At 33.7% G+C, this 17,457-nt stretch overlaps 2 protein-coding genes across 2 annotated transcripts; one reads left to right on the top strand and one right to left on the bottom strand.

Moving 5' to 3' along the window:
* Positions 1 to 1,251: 1,251 nt before the first annotated feature.
* LOC147406391 (two-component response regulator ORR3-like) lies at positions 1,252 to 6,609 on the top strand. Its single transcript, XM_086434399.1, has 5 exons — positions 1,252 to 1,412; positions 1,553 to 1,671; positions 4,818 to 4,901; positions 4,985 to 5,052; positions 6,272 to 6,609. The coding sequence occupies exons 1-5, from the start codon at positions 1,295 to 1,297 to the stop codon at positions 6,528 to 6,530; spliced, it is 648 nt and encodes a 215-aa protein (XP_086290525.1). The 5' UTR covers positions 1,252 to 1,294; the 3' UTR covers positions 6,531 to 6,609.
* A 688-nt stretch (positions 6,610 to 7,297) lies between these two features.
* On the bottom strand, positions 7,298 to 17,033 carry LOC147406390 (protein disulfide-isomerase-like). Its single transcript, XM_086434398.1, has 11 exons — positions 16,780 to 17,033; positions 14,940 to 14,970; positions 14,507 to 14,794; positions 14,230 to 14,415; positions 14,025 to 14,150; positions 12,747 to 12,884; positions 12,525 to 12,644; positions 12,310 to 12,427; positions 10,828 to 10,940; positions 9,081 to 9,274; positions 7,298 to 7,516 (listed from the first exon to the last, which is right to left on the bottom strand). The coding sequence occupies exons 1-10, from the start codon at positions 16,971 to 16,973 to the stop codon at positions 9,086 to 9,088; spliced, it is 1,503 nt and encodes a 500-aa protein (XP_086290524.1). The 5' UTR covers positions 16,974 to 17,033; the 3' UTR covers positions 7,298 to 7,516; positions 9,081 to 9,085.
* Positions 17,034 to 17,457: the final 424 nt, after the last annotated feature.

The raw sequence follows: 17,457 nt of genomic DNA, 5'->3' as shown, positions 1-17,457 counted from the left end.
ATAAGCATTCAAATAGTAATGTATCTGATTTGATCTAATATTATAATAATAATAATAATAATAATAATAATATTATTATTATTATAAAAATTATAATAATATAATTTTTTTCCTTTTAAAATGCTTGGTTCTCCTCTGTCTTTCTCTCATACCATTGGAGACCTCATTTTTTTTTTTTTCATATATTGATTATAAAAATAAGTCCTCAAACGGGTGATTTTTTCGACATGTTCCAGGTAAATGTAACTATAGATACGTGATCTTCAAGTCTGAAGATCACCATTACGTGGATTTGAACTCGTCATTATTCTTTTTTTAGAAAATGATGTGAATGGGCACCCAGAATATGATTTAAAAAAAATAATTTTTTATAGTGACTCTCGTACAGATAAAGTACCAAACTATCTAAGATCTTGGTAAGGGTTCGATTAAAGAGAGGGGAATGTGCTAGACCACCCCTTTCTTTCCACCGAAGGGTGGTAACCTTAAAAATGTGATCATTTATAAAAGAAAAGAAGAAAAGAAAAAGAAAATCAAATGAACGACAACTTATACCCTTATATCGGCATAATCATAAGGGACCATCTCATTGAAAGAGATGATCCTCACACAAATCTTGTCTTAGGAGCACAATTTTGAAAATTATTGGCTTATGGCAATGGTCCACTATCATGGGTTGAGAATGACCCAATTACCAATAGCATCAAAAAGTTAGTGGGGTGTTGCAAATTGTGTTTGGGTTTAAAATATTTTCTTTGAAAATAATTACAACATATCATTTTCGATCGAATCGAAGTCCGATCTTCGGAGGTAGGAAGGGTGGACATTACATCCTTAGGCTTTTTAACCAAAAATCTATAGTTTTGTGCACATTCCAAATCAGTTGTGTAGGTTTGAGTATGTTTTTTTTTTTTGAGTCAGTTTATCGTGATTCAATTTTTTAAAGAGAGATTCTATTGCCACACCAATTTTTGCTAATTCCACCCCAATTCATATGTAAATAACCAAAGAATTAGCATACATCTTGGGGTGGCGTTAGAAAAAGTTGGTGAGGCAATAGAAGCTCTCTTTTTAAATAATTATAACAAATTAATTTTTTTTATACTTGTTTCTCTTGCGTGAGTTGACTCAAAAGCTACTTGGCTCTTGAGTTGACTCAACTCAGTTGCACTTGCACATTCCAATGGTCGAGTTTTAAAACTATGGACTAGCTTAAGTTTGATAAACCTATAAAAGCCTTGAGAGACCGAACATCACAAAACCTAACATAAATAGAATCACACACACAGAGGAAATGGCCTTAGAGATGATAGAGCATGAAGACACACAACATTTTCATGTTTTAGCAGTAGATGATAGTCTCATTCATAGAAAGCTCTTAGAGAAGCTCCTCACTCTCTCTTCTTACCATGGTAAATCTCTCTCTCTCTCTCTCTCTCTCACACACACACACACACACACAAATACACACGTTGAATCTTATTTTTAATGGGTTATCTTTCTTTCTTTCATTTTTTTATTTATTTATCTGGATTTGCTGTTGTTGTTACAGTAACTTGTGTGGAATCTGGTGATAAGGCTTTGGAATATCTGGGTTTACTTGATAGTGCTTCCTCCTCCTCCTCTTCTTCTTCTTCTTCTTCTTTTTCTTCATCAATATCTCAGCAGCAGGTGAGAGAAAGTGACTTAGAAATTCAAAATGCTCATATTTTCTTCTTCTAATTATTGTTTTCAAGTGATAGTGAGTTCCTCTAAGAATGCTTTGTTTCCTGTTTGAAATCACTCTCTTTTATTATTTTACAAGAATTCTTAAATGGGTAGGTTCTCCTATTTTTCTTGATTCTTCCCCAAATGGACTTTTGATAGAAAAAAAAAAAAAAAGAAAAAAGAAAAAAAGAAAAGGTGAATTAAAACAATAAAAGAGACATATATAGATAATTGTTCTTTCTTTTTCTTTATTTTTTTTTGCTTTTTTACCGATTAGCTTTTATGAAAGAATTTTCTTTAACTTATTGTGAGCGTGGATCCCTAGATCTAGCAATGTATAAAATGAAACACAATCAAGAAAATAATTAGGAAGCACAAGATTTAGGTGATTGGGTTAAATCTATATCCATGAATTAGAAATAAGAGAGTTTAATTGTATTGAGAATGATTACAATCCTAAATTATTATATATGACAATGGGTTTTCCAATCCAAAACTAATCTACCAAAAATCCAAAAATATCATATTTTCCCTTACACCCTAACTTGGGTATTTGATGAGCAGTAATTGTGGGACCTTAACTCAAGACATCTGACCCAATTCTTATCTCTTCCGTTATTTTGGCAAATGAGAGGTGAAGGAAAACATTTAAAGAGAGATGGGTATGTTTTTTGGGTGAATTACCACTTCGTGAGCTGAATATGAGTTATTTACGATTCCAGCTAACTGTTCATTTTAATTACCATAATGTGAATGATCAAGTTTTTGTTTAAAAAACTAAAATAAAAATTAGAACGGTAACGAATTTGGCAGTCTTAAAGTGACTATTTCCCGTCACTTTACCGAATTTGTTATTGTTCATGTTTTGGTAATTAAAATGAACAGTGACTTGAAATTGTAAATTCGTCAAAAGTTGATCATTTTTTTAGTAAGATTAATGCTGAAGTGACCTCACTGGGGGACATATTGATGGGTGGTGCGCACATGCCCAAAGATGTGTTTCTTTGAGATACAAGTAAGAGGCATCTACGGACATGTGTGCACCACCAGGAGTAGAGCTAGGATTTTCTTGTAATAGGGGCAAACTATGGTTAGTTGTATAGTTGAAGAACTTGAAGATGAATGGTTTTAGGGAAAAATTCAAAGGCTTTTGGTTAGAAGGTGACGAAAATGATATTTATTTCCAATTAGTATATGAGTTAAGAGGCAATGTCATCAACAAAAAAAAAAAAATTTTGAGGGCGGGGGGGAGAGGGGACAAATGGGGCATGTAATTAGTTGAAAAATATAGGGGTGTCTCAAAGTTCTATGGTGGCAATTGCCCCCACCAGCTCTTTACTAGCTCCACCCCTGCACGCCACCACGTCAAGGTGTCCCTCATTGAGGTCACTCTAGCGCGACTCTTTTCGTAAATATCCCTATTTTTTTCTTTTTTGTTCCAATTAGCCTTTTTGTTAAAGGGCTTTCTGACTTATCTCTTCCATTATTGTGGCTAATGAGACATGCATCCTTGGATTCTCAAAATTATAGTTGCCTAACATGATATTTTAAATTGACTTTGATCTTAAATATAGCAACAAAATTTTGAGAGATATGGATTTGAAAAATAAATAATAATGCATAAACCTAGAGGGGTTTCTGCTATGTATTGTTAAATTTTATCAAATTTAAGGGTCAAGGGAAACAATCTTATTATTATTATTATTATTATTATTATTATTATTATTATTATTTATTTTTTCTAAATCGAGGTCAAAATTATCAGATGATCACACATTTATGTGGGAGGTGATTAAGTCAAGAACCCCCTTTATGAAATGGCTTTCTTAAAAATGTAACAAGCAAGAGATCAAAAACTAAAAAAATTATGAACAAAAAATGTTTTGTTAATTTGTATTAATTGTGTGAAATTTAAACCGAATAGAAACGAGAAAAAAGGATTTGTAAAGCATATCTCATTTTTTTTCATAGAAAGCATTGATAATGGTGTAAGATTCAAATCTGTAATATTAATTGAATATCATACTAAAAGCCCGTTTTATTCTTTTGAGTAATGAAAGATCCCTTTGGAAATAAGATGGCTAAACTTATCAAGAGAAATATTTTCCTGACTTAGTAAAGATTGGGGCCTTACTAATGGTCGTTTTGCTCAAATGGATTACCACCTCAGAAATCCAACTCCATGGCCCTCTAAGTTGCTTCGGAAAGCTCAGATCCAAAATAAATAAAAAAATCGTTTTTTTTCCTAACTTGGTCCAAGGTTTTGAAAATGGATAGCTAACGAATTTACACATAACTCCAAAACTTAAAATTGAAATTCAACGGTAAAAACTAATTTTTTGTTGGGACTGTTTTTATATCAAAGTTCCTAGAATTTTATCATTTACAACCTTGAACCATTGGATCTTGTTTTTGGATGCCACAAATTGATCCCAAAGATCCTTAGCGAGGGTGAAATCCTTACTATCTTAGTAAGGCTAGTCGGACTAAATTATCTATTAGTGTATATAACTCAATTTTTTTGTGTGTGTGTGTGTGTGAAGACTATTTTGTTGTTTTTAATTTTATTCTTTGCTTTTGATAAACTAAAATTTTATTAATAATAAGATCAATTAATTACATAATCCTTAGAGAGTTTATGTGAAAAATTAAATAAATTCTAACCATTCTAACTGATGTGATAACCACAATCAGTTCTAATCAAAATCTCTAGTTAGTCGATCACATCATAGAACAACGCTTTCAATAATACTCTAATTTCCGTCCTCAGATTCATGGTGATCAATGATCATTATGAGTTTGTTGAAAACTTATAATCTTTGAAATTGGGTGCCTCCATGTTGGATGAACATGCACGATTGTCAAATGGCGCGCCTTCAAAGTCTTGTAAGATGGATTATTGTCTAAATCCTTTAGCCAAGTTTGTCTCATATGAGATAAATAATTGCATTGTGTTTGTCTTCCTAAGAAAGATGATGACCACATGACCACATGTTCAAATAATTGCATTTGGGCTAAGATCGAAACTTATCAAATGGTCCATTGTGGTCTCTAATAAATGGGCTTTTAAATTGGTTCAATGTCGACTAATATTCCTATTTCTTAATCAGATGCAGGCAGTGAAGGTTCACATGATCATGACAGACTACTGTATGCCTGGGATGACTGGTTATGATTTGCTACAACGCGTCAAGGTCAACTATCATCTTCAATTCTCTACCATCTGATATGTTTTTTAGTTTACTTGATGGATTGTGATTTTCTCTTACGTGAGCAGAAATCTTCTTGGAAAGACGTTCCTGTCGTGGTCATGTCCTCGGAAAATGTGCAATCAAGAATCAACATGTATGTCAATTTCTTTAAGCTTTAAAAAAAAAAAAATATGTTGGTTAAAAAAGGGAATTTTAGTAACCCCACCTCCCCCTCAATTCAAAAAAATAAAAGTCAAATTCATTGGCTAACATCAAGCCAACGACCCTAAAAAGGATAAAACATGGAAAATGAACTTATTATATGTACATGGGTTTTGTTAACATGTTCCCTTAGGGCACATGATAAATTGCATTAAATACACCTTGAAAATAAGTATTTAAGGGTATTTTTTGGTAAAACAAAATCTTTTGAGTGCATTTTTGGTAGAAAATTCAATTTTCAAAGTGTATTTATTGCACTTTAACATGTGCCCTCAACCGCATTTTTGGTAGAAAATTCAATTTTCTAAGTGTATTTATTGGACTTTAACATGTGCCGTTGACCCTGTGTTTATACATACAAACTAGAGTTGTTTACCAACATGGGAATCCTCTTTGAATTTAAGGAGGAGAAGAAGAAGAACAATGTATAAAGTAGGAGGGGGTATTCTTGAAAATGGAGAAAAGTGAAAAAGGCAATAGCTAAAAGTTATCCTTGAAATACATGTGGAATTGAATTTGAACCCCTTTATGCGGAAAATAAACACAACAGTGACAACCATCTTGTTTTATTTTATATACTAGAGTTTGCCTGTGCCTCCAACACAAGCATCCTCTTGGGATTAAAAGGGTCAAAAGGAAAGATAATAAAATTAGAAAGGGTAATATTGAAAAAAAAGAGGGGGGGAAGAAGAAAGCTAATAAAGTTGAGGGGAGGGAAGATGAGGAAAAGCAATGAAGTAAGGTTGTGTAGATTCTACTCCTTTATTTCAATGTTTATACTAGACAAAACTATTATAAATGAGGTGAAGAGGAAATACAATAAAGTAAGACTCACAAAAATTATTGTTGGATAAGATATTTATCCTAACTGGATGAAAGTTTATCCATCACAAAAGTGAGTCCTACAATTGCATTTTATTATATAAGTAATAAATATAAAACTCCACTGCATGCATCTAATTATTCAGTTAAAACACATTCTAAAACAGGGACATTAAGTCTTTGAATAGGCTATAATATCCTCTATTTGTTTCCAGTATCTTACCTTGGGATCAAAACATTCTTAGCCGTCCAATTCTTGATTGAATATTGAGAAATGAACACCTAATTGAATTGTTTACGATGTTTTCCTTTTTGTTGATTAACAACAGGTGCTTGGAAGGAGGAGCAGAAGAGTTCCTATTGAAACCACTTCAATTATCAGATGTGAAGAAGCTTCAACTTCGCCTTCTAAAATCACTAAATTCTAGTAGCAACAACAACAATGACAACGATGGCGATGACAAGTACAACAACACAAACAAGAGGAAAGCCATAGCTCTTGTCCCCGATGAGGGACGACCCAAATTCAAAGGCTTAATTGGGGTGTATTACGAGTTCTTGACTAATTTAATCAAGGGTGACACGTAGGATGATCCCAAGACAAACTATCTCACTTGCCCCTCTATAACTCTTTTTTACTTTAATACATAGAGATCAATTTTGTTCATATTAGTAATAGAAAGTAGTTAGATGCTGTAATGTTTCATTTTAAAATTAGTTTTCTAATATAAAATAATTAAATCAAATATTAGGAGAAACGTATTGATTACAAGAACACTAGTATGGTTTATATATAAAATAATAAAATGAAATCTTAAATAGAGATTCTGATCTAATACAAATCTTAACTAATTCGATCCAAAGGTGTATCACAATAGACCTCACCTTATTACAAATGCATCCTATTTTACTACTCTAATACCTTTCCTTCAAACTTATGGTGATTGTTGTGGAGGGTTATTTTCCTGACCAGTAACATAAGGACATGTGTCACCACAAGATTTAGCAATAGTCTGAGCTTCTAAGCTTGAGTATGCTTGGGGTCACTTGGTCGTGAGATCAACTCTGCACACACCTTACAAACTCAGCTAAGTTGGTACTTTCGATTGGATCGTCTCCATTGGACCTTAAAATGAGCTCAATATAGGCTCCCACCATATTATTGATCATTGTTTCTTCTGGGTCTTAAATGGTTCTCAATGTAGGCTAAATTATTGGCCTCTTAAGAATTATTTGCTTTCCATAGCCTACAAGCATTCTTTAGTTTAAAGAATTACAGTTGTTTTCTTTGAAAAGTTTGCTCAGGTACTGATGGTGGAGATTAGAAGTGAAGAAGCCATTAAAGAGAGACTATATATATAAACTGAAATATAAATTAGGAAAAGCTGAGCTACATCTGGCCACCGCCAACAATTCTAACCACTAAACACTCTATCCCCAAAAAACTGAAAACTAGAAAATGCACAAAACCTTAACGATCCCCAAATTTATTCAGTAACAAAATGAGAGAGAGCTGTTGGAGAAATTTCTGTGCATACTTTCTACTTTTATTGAGTAATATTCTCTCGCCCTTCCTGCAATATCAAAACAGATATATTTTGAACTTCAGAAGCACATAAAAATACGGATAATTTAATCGTATCTAGGGTTACTGACAAGTATAGGTTAAAGAGGAGAGATTAGGCGTAAATATGAAAACAGTGCTCGAAATAATTTTTTTTTATAAAGCAAGGCCACAGTGATGGAAACCTTAAGATATGGCTATTAAGATGATAAGAACCTTTGCCAGGCACCAATTAGTGCTCTTATGCATTAGATCAAATCACTCCTATTTTTCTGGCCCAACTTTGAGGAATTTGTTTTTAGATGGGAGAGAATGATACTTCAAGTCCGTGACGGTTTATTTAATTATCTCTCTCCATATTATTAACTCTGTTTCCATTTAATTCTCTCAGTCCCTACATTTATTTTCAGTTCTCATAGACCCTGGGATTTCTCATGTAATCAAAATCAAAGATAATGCAAAAAAAAAAAAAAAATACGCTATATCCTCCCAACCTAAAATTGTTTAAGAGCACAATTCATCTCTACTCCATCCATTAAATATGTCAACATCACTCACTAGTCATATATTCTTTGGTCTTGAATTGAGATGGTTTGAAGAACTAACATGTACATTTAAGGCACTAATAAAATGTGAAACATGTCCATAGAACATGGATTTGGGTTGAATGATAAGATCCAAAGCATGTTTTTATAGAAGATATGATCCAGGGTAAATTGGAATGGAAAAATAGGATTTGTGTGGACCAACCAAAGAAGATATGAAAGAAGAAATGGGAGAGAGTAATTCCCCATGTAAAGATATTGCACAAAATTCCAAAGCACCCATTTTGGGTAATAAGTGTTCCTTATTGGCAAAATGATGTCCACCACCCACCCTCCATTGGTTCTTCCTAAATCACATAAACCCAAGATACCCAAATAATTTCTTATGGCAAGCAAAGTATTATTTCTTTTTTGATAGATACGTAAAACAACTTATTAATAAGAAAAAAAAGAAAAGATGGCCACCCTACAAGGCAACAAGAAGCAGAAGGAAAGAAAGTAAAAACTACAAGCACTCAATCATGACATAATAAACCCAACTTAAATAAGATATCTTAAAAGATGATCCTTTATATCCCTTGAAGTTCCAGCTCCAATAGAAAATTAATTCCAAAATAGATACAAGGACCTCATGCAAAGAGTGTTTCAGTCAATCCTTCAAAGGCCCTGTTGTTCTGTTCCAACCAAATATCCCAACACATGGCTAAAGTAGTTGAAGACTAAAGGATTCCTTCTTTATTTTTTTTATTTTATAGGAAAATGTATTAAGGTGCCAACATTGAAAAGGGCTAAAGGTGAGGTTGGGAAGAACCAAGAAATTCAGAATAAGGATAAACTATTTTGCAAAGAATACCTTGATTACCATCACAAATACTAACAGATTCATAATGAAAAATTAAGATGCATAAAATTAACACATGTCGTAAAACCATGGTTCTTAATATGTTCATATTGATGATCCAATCAAAGGGATAACTGGGACTACTCAACTTCATAAAAAAGGTAGATGACAGAAGGTTAGATCATTACCTTCATCATAGCTCATCTTTTGGCGAGTCCTGCGGGACAGTTGTATCCCGATTCTTCTGAATAAATTCAATTATATCCTCCTTTGTCCTGCCTCCATCATGCAGCACTATGTTGCCACTTGCTGATTTAAAGTATATGGTTGGGAAACCTTTAACGTCAAAACTATCTTTTGGGAAATCATTGGCAGTTGCATCCTAGAAAGCAATTACAAGAGGTGAATTTAAGATACACAGGTGATGCCAAGAAATGCAAGAAGCAGCTAATAAATTTGAGATGTTAGACAATTCATGACTTAAGAATGTGAATATATCATTTTTGGTAGTGGAATGTGAATATTTGTATATTTGTATATATATATACTTTGAAAAGTGACATAAGAATTTATTAATGTAAAGTACAAAACTAGATAACAGAATCCACTACATACAAAGAGTTTCTATGTACAGCATTCTTAGCCCAAGGAGCATGCCAAAATAATTTGCCTCTTGGAGCATGCCAAAATAACCATCCTTTAGGGCATTACAGATATAAAAAGGAGAGAAAATACATAGAGAAGAAAATTTTAAAACATTAGAACCAACAAAGCAATGCTGACTGTCAAAGGTCAATACAAATAGAATAAAACCAATAAAAATAGGGATGATCTTTTCTCTAAATTTACTCGTTAAGAAAAAATCTCTCACAAACATGTGAATCAATAGGATGAATTGCAGATAGAGAAATTAGCAGACTAGATTTACAACTTATAAATAGGATATCAAAACTTGAAATGCCGGTCTTTTTTTTTATATTAACAAACAATTTGGCCTCCTCATGGATGCTGTCAAATCCCCTAACTAAACAAAGGTTCCAAAATTCACAAGGACTTTGTCGGAAAGTGCCGGTTGGGTTGGTCAAACCAAGAAATATATCCAAGGTTGACCAGGACTGCACTCATCTTTGATCATTGTATCAAGAACCCAAGCTTCCCATGTACTCTAGGGACTATAGTATCATACCTCTACATGGATGTCTAGTTGAAAAACACTATTCAATACTAGTAGGAATGCTTCATTTATGACTCAAAGAAAATTTCTAGGATATTTGTTAATCAATGGGACAAATTGCTGAGAAGCTAGCAAACAAGATTTACTACTGATAAAGGATATCTATGGTTGAGCACGATATCACTCATCTTTGACCATGGCATCAAGAACCCAAGCTTCCCATGTAGTCTAGGGGCTATGGTATCATTCCTCAGCATGAAAGTCATGTTGGCAATACTGTGAATTCACTATTACTAGGAATGCTATAAAAAAGATAGCATAATCCTTAATTCTGTTACCTAATCAAGCATTAAAGAAAACTTATGACGTTAGCAACAATGGTCTCTGGGTTGCAAATGCAGGTTTTCAACAGTTGAACCATGCAATCTCTATTGAAGACTAATAAAATGTGATATACATGGATCATTTGCAAATGGAAAATTATGACATATCCCCCCAACTTTATGTTACCATTTGATTCAATTCAAGAGTAGTGGAACCTTAGTTCATCACACACCATGAATGATATCATACATGGTTCATCACTCACCATGATAGCATGGGAGCTCACTCTTCACTATGTACCCTTTTATGTTTATGGTACAACTGGTTTATATTACATCTCTGCAACCAAATTTTATCACTAAGGGGATACTGAAAGGAAAATAGCAATATAGCATAAACTAATCACTATTGACAGTCTAAGCAAGAAGTAATCTTACAATCTTAGCAATAATGACATCTGCATCATTTTGAAATGAGACAGCCACTTCATCTAAGATTGGAGCCAATTTCTGGCAATGTCCACACCATGGCGCATAAAACTCCAGTAGAACTGCAGGAACAAAATATGTCAAATCATCATCCTTGCTTCAGAAAACATGTAGACTGAAGCATAAGGAAAAAGTTTCAGAAAAGATGAATAAAGATTTTGAGCATTCTAATTCAGATTTTATTCTCACTTGTCTTCAAGGTGATACATCAATGCTAGATCATTATTTCATACGGAACATCATAAAATTGTTGTAACCAAACCAACTATCTAGCAGAAATTGTGCAATTGATATTGGAGAGTTTTTAGCTTTACTTACATTTTTAATATCATAAGGATAAATTAATGTCATTATTGCTATCCTAAATTGTATTAGTTATCCACAAAGAGGACCAAAACTTCTTTAATTCATGGGCCATCTAAAATCAAAGCATTCAAGACAACATTAATTGTTAATAGAGGATCACAAATGCAACCAAACCCCAAGTGCCATGAATGATCACATTTGAGAGGGTATGACACAAAAGAAAAATCTAAAGTAGAACAAAACAGTGTGCAAGAGTATGCCCCCAGGTTAGTGACTTAAGAAATTCATAATTAAATTTCTTAAACGTAGAGTGAATTTTTGTTTTGTTTTGAAAAGTATAATATGTTGAGAAAAGGGGAAACAAGAAACAAAGAAGCCGAGAGAGCCTCACAGAGAACAACAAAGAAAGAAAAAAACAACATTAGTGATTACATAAAGAGCTCCATCTAAAAACAAAATCAGCAAAAGTAATCCCCACGAATAGCCATTTTGATTGTACTGAATATAGCCATTTTATAGGGTAGGGGAGGGGAGGGTGCCTCGAGAGCCTAAATCTTGAGTGTATGATTCAAGAGACAGAGCATAAACCTCAAGAACATGCCTTTTAAGTGAACACCAAATACAAAATGTTGAAATATTAGTGAATATTGATGACCTCCTTTTAACTATTTTTCCCATGTTATGCTACTTGGACACTTTGAGATGGTGTACCCACATCAAATACTTCGTTATTGCATGCAAATGGTGTGTTGGCCATATTCTGGATGAAAAAGACCCCTAAGTTAGAGATTACCTATGTACCTCATTGATAAAGGTGCATAAAAGTAAGTAAATATGCACAAACCATTTTTTTTTTTGTAGGTAAACTGGTGAAGTGGTAGGGTTTAAGGTCAAAAAATAATATTCAAACTAGTTAAAAATAACATATTTTATGGGAAAACAAAATAAATGAATACCATGACAGGAGTAATTCCAGGATAACATTGAATTAAATCATGCACAACCTAATTGTCAAAATAAGCATCAGTGGGAAAAGTACTAATGAATCCATACATGGTGAAGATGAGAAAAGAAAAGGACTAAAAATAATATAAAGGATGCAAAAAAGTTGATGAAAATACATACCATTTTTACCGGAGTTGAACACGATATTCTGAAGACTGTCAGCAACAACCACCTTAACAGGCTCACTGTTAACTTCAGGAATAGGTTCTGACTTTGTGTATGGTTTCAAACTGCCATCCTGCAAGTAATTTAGGTGAGTCAGGAAACTAATGTAGTAGTAACACATCAAATATACAACATGATCGTTAATGGAAGAGAAGAACAAGAAGCATCACCATGTATTCCTTCAACCAAGGTGCAATATGATCCGGCTCTAAATTTTGTTTAAGATATTTCTTCTCATCATGGTTATCAATGAGGATGAGGGGCGCTTGATCATTTTTAAGGCCAAAATACTGTTTATGCAAACAAATAATAAATAACCCAACAAATGATATTGAGTGACAGATACCAACAAAAGACATGTAGTTTGAAAAAAAGATAAGAGTAGGTATAACCTGAAAGGCTCCTTCACTGTCCTCAAGGTCACCGATCAGAAAATTTACACCCTTCCCCTTGTAATGTTTGGCAACATCATGGAGTTTTGATTTGAAAGTGTCAACAAGTTCACTGCTGAAGTTTAAAAACAGCATGGCCTATCCCATTAAGAAATAGCCAATACAAATAATATATTTTTCAGTAAAACCATTCAAAAGGGGGAATAGGTAAAAAAAAAGATTGAAAGAATCAGGTAATGATGCATCATGAAACTAGCTGCATTGTATTTGAAACATATGTTATTGGTATGTATAGGATGTGTGGGGGCATACTGGTCTTTTCCAGTTCCACATGTCCCACTTAACTGTAGTCACCTCAGTCTTATTTGCTCCAAGCTGGATTTACTTCATATTTATGCTCCAACTTGAGGGGGAGTGGTATCTTTTCTTTAGTTTCTTTTATTTTCTCTTCTTTAGTAGTTTATTTTCTGTAGCTTCTTTAGTTTGTTCCAAGTTGGACTTTCCAACTTGAAGGGGAGTGTTATTGGTATGTATAGGACGTGTGGGGGCAAACTGGTCTTTTCCAGTTCCACATGTCCTACTTAACCATAGCCCTAATTCTCTTATATAAATATAAGAGAGGAGGCTCATAGAAATAACTCTATAGAGCCTCTCTCTAAACTTCTCCTCTAAATCTCTCTCTCTCTTCTAAACACTAACATATAAACATCAAAACCTGTCCAAGAGATACAATCAATCAGAGAATACATGGGGAGTGGTGGGCAACACCAAATTTTACTTTCAAGTAAAAAACCTAGGTCAATGCTAATATTACTAAGAGCATTTTAGACAATCTGCCAAATCAATGATGAAATTAATAGGGACAAAGCTATAAAAAACATTATCATCTATTGAAAACCAGCTTTTACGATGATTCTTAAGAAAAGGAACAATAATTTAAAAAAAGAAAAGAAAGACAGAATGGAACCTACTAAAAAGATTAAAGGAACATAAAATAAATTATATTTTTACTTGTTATTGGATTTATAGGTTAAAATTTAGATTGGCTGCATGATCAAAAGAGGTGATTTAAATGTTGGATGGTCTGATTCCTTCTACAAAAGGAAAATATTAAGAATTTCATAAGAGACAGTAGTCCACCTTTCCCCATCCAAGAGTATACTACTAGATAGGCAGCTGAGTTCTCCAACATTAACAATGAATAGATGGATTCACTAGTAAGAAAACATATTAAAAGTGTGTTTAGGTTAACTCCACCAACTAAATAAGGTATTTTACCTTGGCATTGGGGCTATCAAAGAACTTCATGAGAAATGGGCGGTTAATTGGATCACGGTTGAAAATAGTGACAACAGGCACACTAGCTTCTTCAACGAACTTTGCCAAAGCATCCACATGAAAATCCTACAAGGGAAAAACAAATAAAAACCCAGAAATCCGACGAAGATTCCAGAAGCTAGAAAACAAAAGACACCATCACTACCTGGGAGTCGACAAAAAGCTCATCAAATGGCTTGAACAACCTAACTATTGGCCCCTTAACTGCATCCCCTCGTGGAAGGAGTTTAGCATCAAGTGTATGACCAAAATCATAGTCGGAGCGCAACTTCTCAGCCAAAATTGAGAAGTTCTGAAATTCCTCCCCAGAAAATTCTGGGAACAATCCCACCTAAAGAATTTGCAAAGTAGTCAATAATGATTAAGCGTTCCCGTAAAACAAGGAGAGAAATATACAATCAAATAAGCAAGGAAACACTTACAACAAATACACTCTTGTCATTGATAAGATTACTAGCTTCTTCTACAGATTTTATTTCAACTGATGCCGGACCAAGTTGTTTCTTCATATATGCAACTATACCATCAGCATCCATAGGACCGTTGTATTCTTGAACATTTTTTCCTCCATCTCTAAATATCTTAAGAGTGGGAAAGCCCTGAATCTCAAATTTACTAGCAAGTTCTTTGTTTACTTCATCATTAGCATCAACCTTTGCAAGAATAGCTGGAGGGTCATGGCTACTCAACAGAGACGCGGCTTTCTCATACTAAAATTAAGAGAGAGAACTTTTAGGTTGAAATCGATATTTTCAGACTCTTTGTGATACACATAATTATAAAAAATGTATGAGTTATTACAACATAGAAAAAAAAATCAGGATTTAAAACAATTGAATCGAGAAAATTGGTTACCTCGGGAGCAAGATTTTTACAGTGCCCACACCTGTCAAGTGGGTGAAAGAAATAAATCCAATTAGGGGAAACGAATATAAATAACAGAGTATTACAGCAACAAAATAACCACCCTTCTTGAATCAATTAAATGCACCCAACATTATCTTAATCTTCTGAACAAGCAGAAGATTTTTAATACTAAATCCATTCACCGTTCTACAACACCACTTAAACAAATTTGGTTTAGTGGTCTTTCTTATAATCATTCGAAAGAACGAAAGGTTTTCTCATTGATGAAAAGAGACAGAAAGGAAGACTGTGTGGGCCAGCAATACTGAATATCTCCGGGAGGGGCCAAAGCATCAAGGGTTCTTGTACATTGGGGGGTGGGACTACTTCCTTATAGTGTAATATAGTCTTACAGTGTGGGCCAGCAACATTGAATATCTCCGGGAGGGGCCAAATTGCTTTCACACTAAGAAAATGGAGGCTGAAAAGCCTACATGCAATAGAAACCGTTGTGCAATCAAGAACCGTCGGCTTTTTAAAAATCAATGATTCAACAGTGAAAACCATCCTCTACCAAGGAACGTTTTTCTGGAAATTTAAAAATATTCAAAGATTCATTCTTAGATTCTCTTGCAAAAAAAAAAAATCAGATAAAATCTTAGAAAATCTAGAAATCAATCCTTTATATTTGTATTAATTTATTATCAAACAAATTCAGAGACCTACTAAAACTCTAACAATTATATTAGTAAATAAAATCGTTAAATTTACGAAATTATTTTTCTTTTTAGGGGTCTTTAAATAAATACAAAAATCTTCTTAAATCTTATAATTAAATAAAAAAATCTACAACGACTTCTACCTTTTCTAGTTATCAAATATCAAGTTACAAATTTTTTTAGGACTTTTACATAAAGTGAAAAACTGAAAATCGATAAACATCGAATAATTTAATGATTTTATATGATTAGTTAAATTAATAGAAATTGGTCTGACCAAATTGAACCGGGTTCCGACCAGTTGAGGAAAATTTCGATTTGATTATCAGTCCGTTTTTTAAAATATTGGGTCAAATTGCTTTCACACTAAACAAATATAGGCTGAAAAGCCTACATCCCATCCAGAATAGGCCCCATATTAGGGGGCTGAAGCGTCAGGGGTTGTCGTACGTTGTGGGGGTGGTGCTAATTCTTTATAGTGTACTGTAGTTGGGGCCGACGACTTTACCATATTAAGGAAACGATCAGTTTATTGACTCAAGCATACATTCTATGCTCCAAGGAATTCATCATTTAGATCCAAGTAACCTTTATCGATACATGTATTGGTTTGGGTGGTCACCAATGCAACAATGATGCTAATATTTATCCCAAATTTGAAACACACCAAAATGATTTTTCTTTTTCTTTTTCTTTCGCAACCATTAACACTATTACCTTTAGAGATCCAAAATTTATATCTAGAACCCAAAAATATATGATCAACTTAGTTTTATCAATGATGTATTAGTTTCTCATAGTTGCTCTTTTTAATTACATAACAAATCCAAAATAATGTTCTTTCTCCCATAAAATCCCTCTTTTAGTGATTGATAACTAGCAAATCAACACGAATTTCCAAAAATTCAATTAAAACAACTCAAAAAACCGAAAAATTAGTTAATAATTCATGATCTGACACGCACAGAATGAAAATTCATCCCCGATTATACGATATTTTTTCATGAAATCGTTTCATTTGCTTCTCATCCATGGGAACAGAGGAAAGCAATTCGAACCGAAGATCAATCAACAAGAAGTAGCACAGTAAAAAAAAAAACACGAATTTAAAGAAGAATAAGAAGCGTTACCATGGAGCGTAGAACTCAACGACGATGAATGAGTGTTTACTAACAGTTTCAGAGAAGTTAGAATGATCGAGAGTCAGAACGAACTCTCGAGACTGATCTTTTTCTTCCTCTGCAGAGATCAATCTCATAGATGAAACAAAAAGAGTAGAAATTAATATACAGAAGCAGATCGAAACCCTTAACCTAGACGCCATTATCAGACCTTCGCAAGTTTTCTCTCTCTCTCTGTCTGAGTGTCGTAAGAGAACGAAGCATGCTAACGAAGCTCTCTTCAATTTATAGAGGGAAATGACTTTCCTACACAGGCAGTGTAGAGAAGAAGTCCTCACAGAGGAAGCTGATGTGGTAAGTTCACCACCTCATTTGCTGATACTGAACCAATAGAAATACGACAGTTGGAAAATAAAAAAGTGAAAGTTTTATTTGAGAGACTCTGTGGTGTTAGCCACAAATACCTGTCCCAGTGATAAAATGCACGTGGCATGTTGTTTGGGCCTACACAGTTCACATTACATGTTTACATGAGAGATGATTTATGGTGGCCTACAAGTTAGACCCTAGTGGGCCTGATGATTTTGCCACGTGGTGATATTTTGTGTGATAACATTTGGTACAGGTATTTTAGTTATGTAAATGAAATAAATTTTAAAATCGAGACAAGCGTTTTACAAACATATG

This window comes from Akebia trifoliata, chromosome 3 (assembly GCF_017979445.1).
Source record: "Akebia trifoliata isolate Shusen 1 chromosome 3, ASM1797944v1, whole genome shotgun sequence".
Lineage (NCBI taxonomy): Eukaryota > Viridiplantae > Streptophyta > Magnoliopsida > Ranunculales > Lardizabalaceae > Akebia > Akebia trifoliata.
The sequence above is the reverse complement of the archived record's forward strand: the minus strand, read 5'-3'. Positions and strand labels throughout refer to the sequence as shown.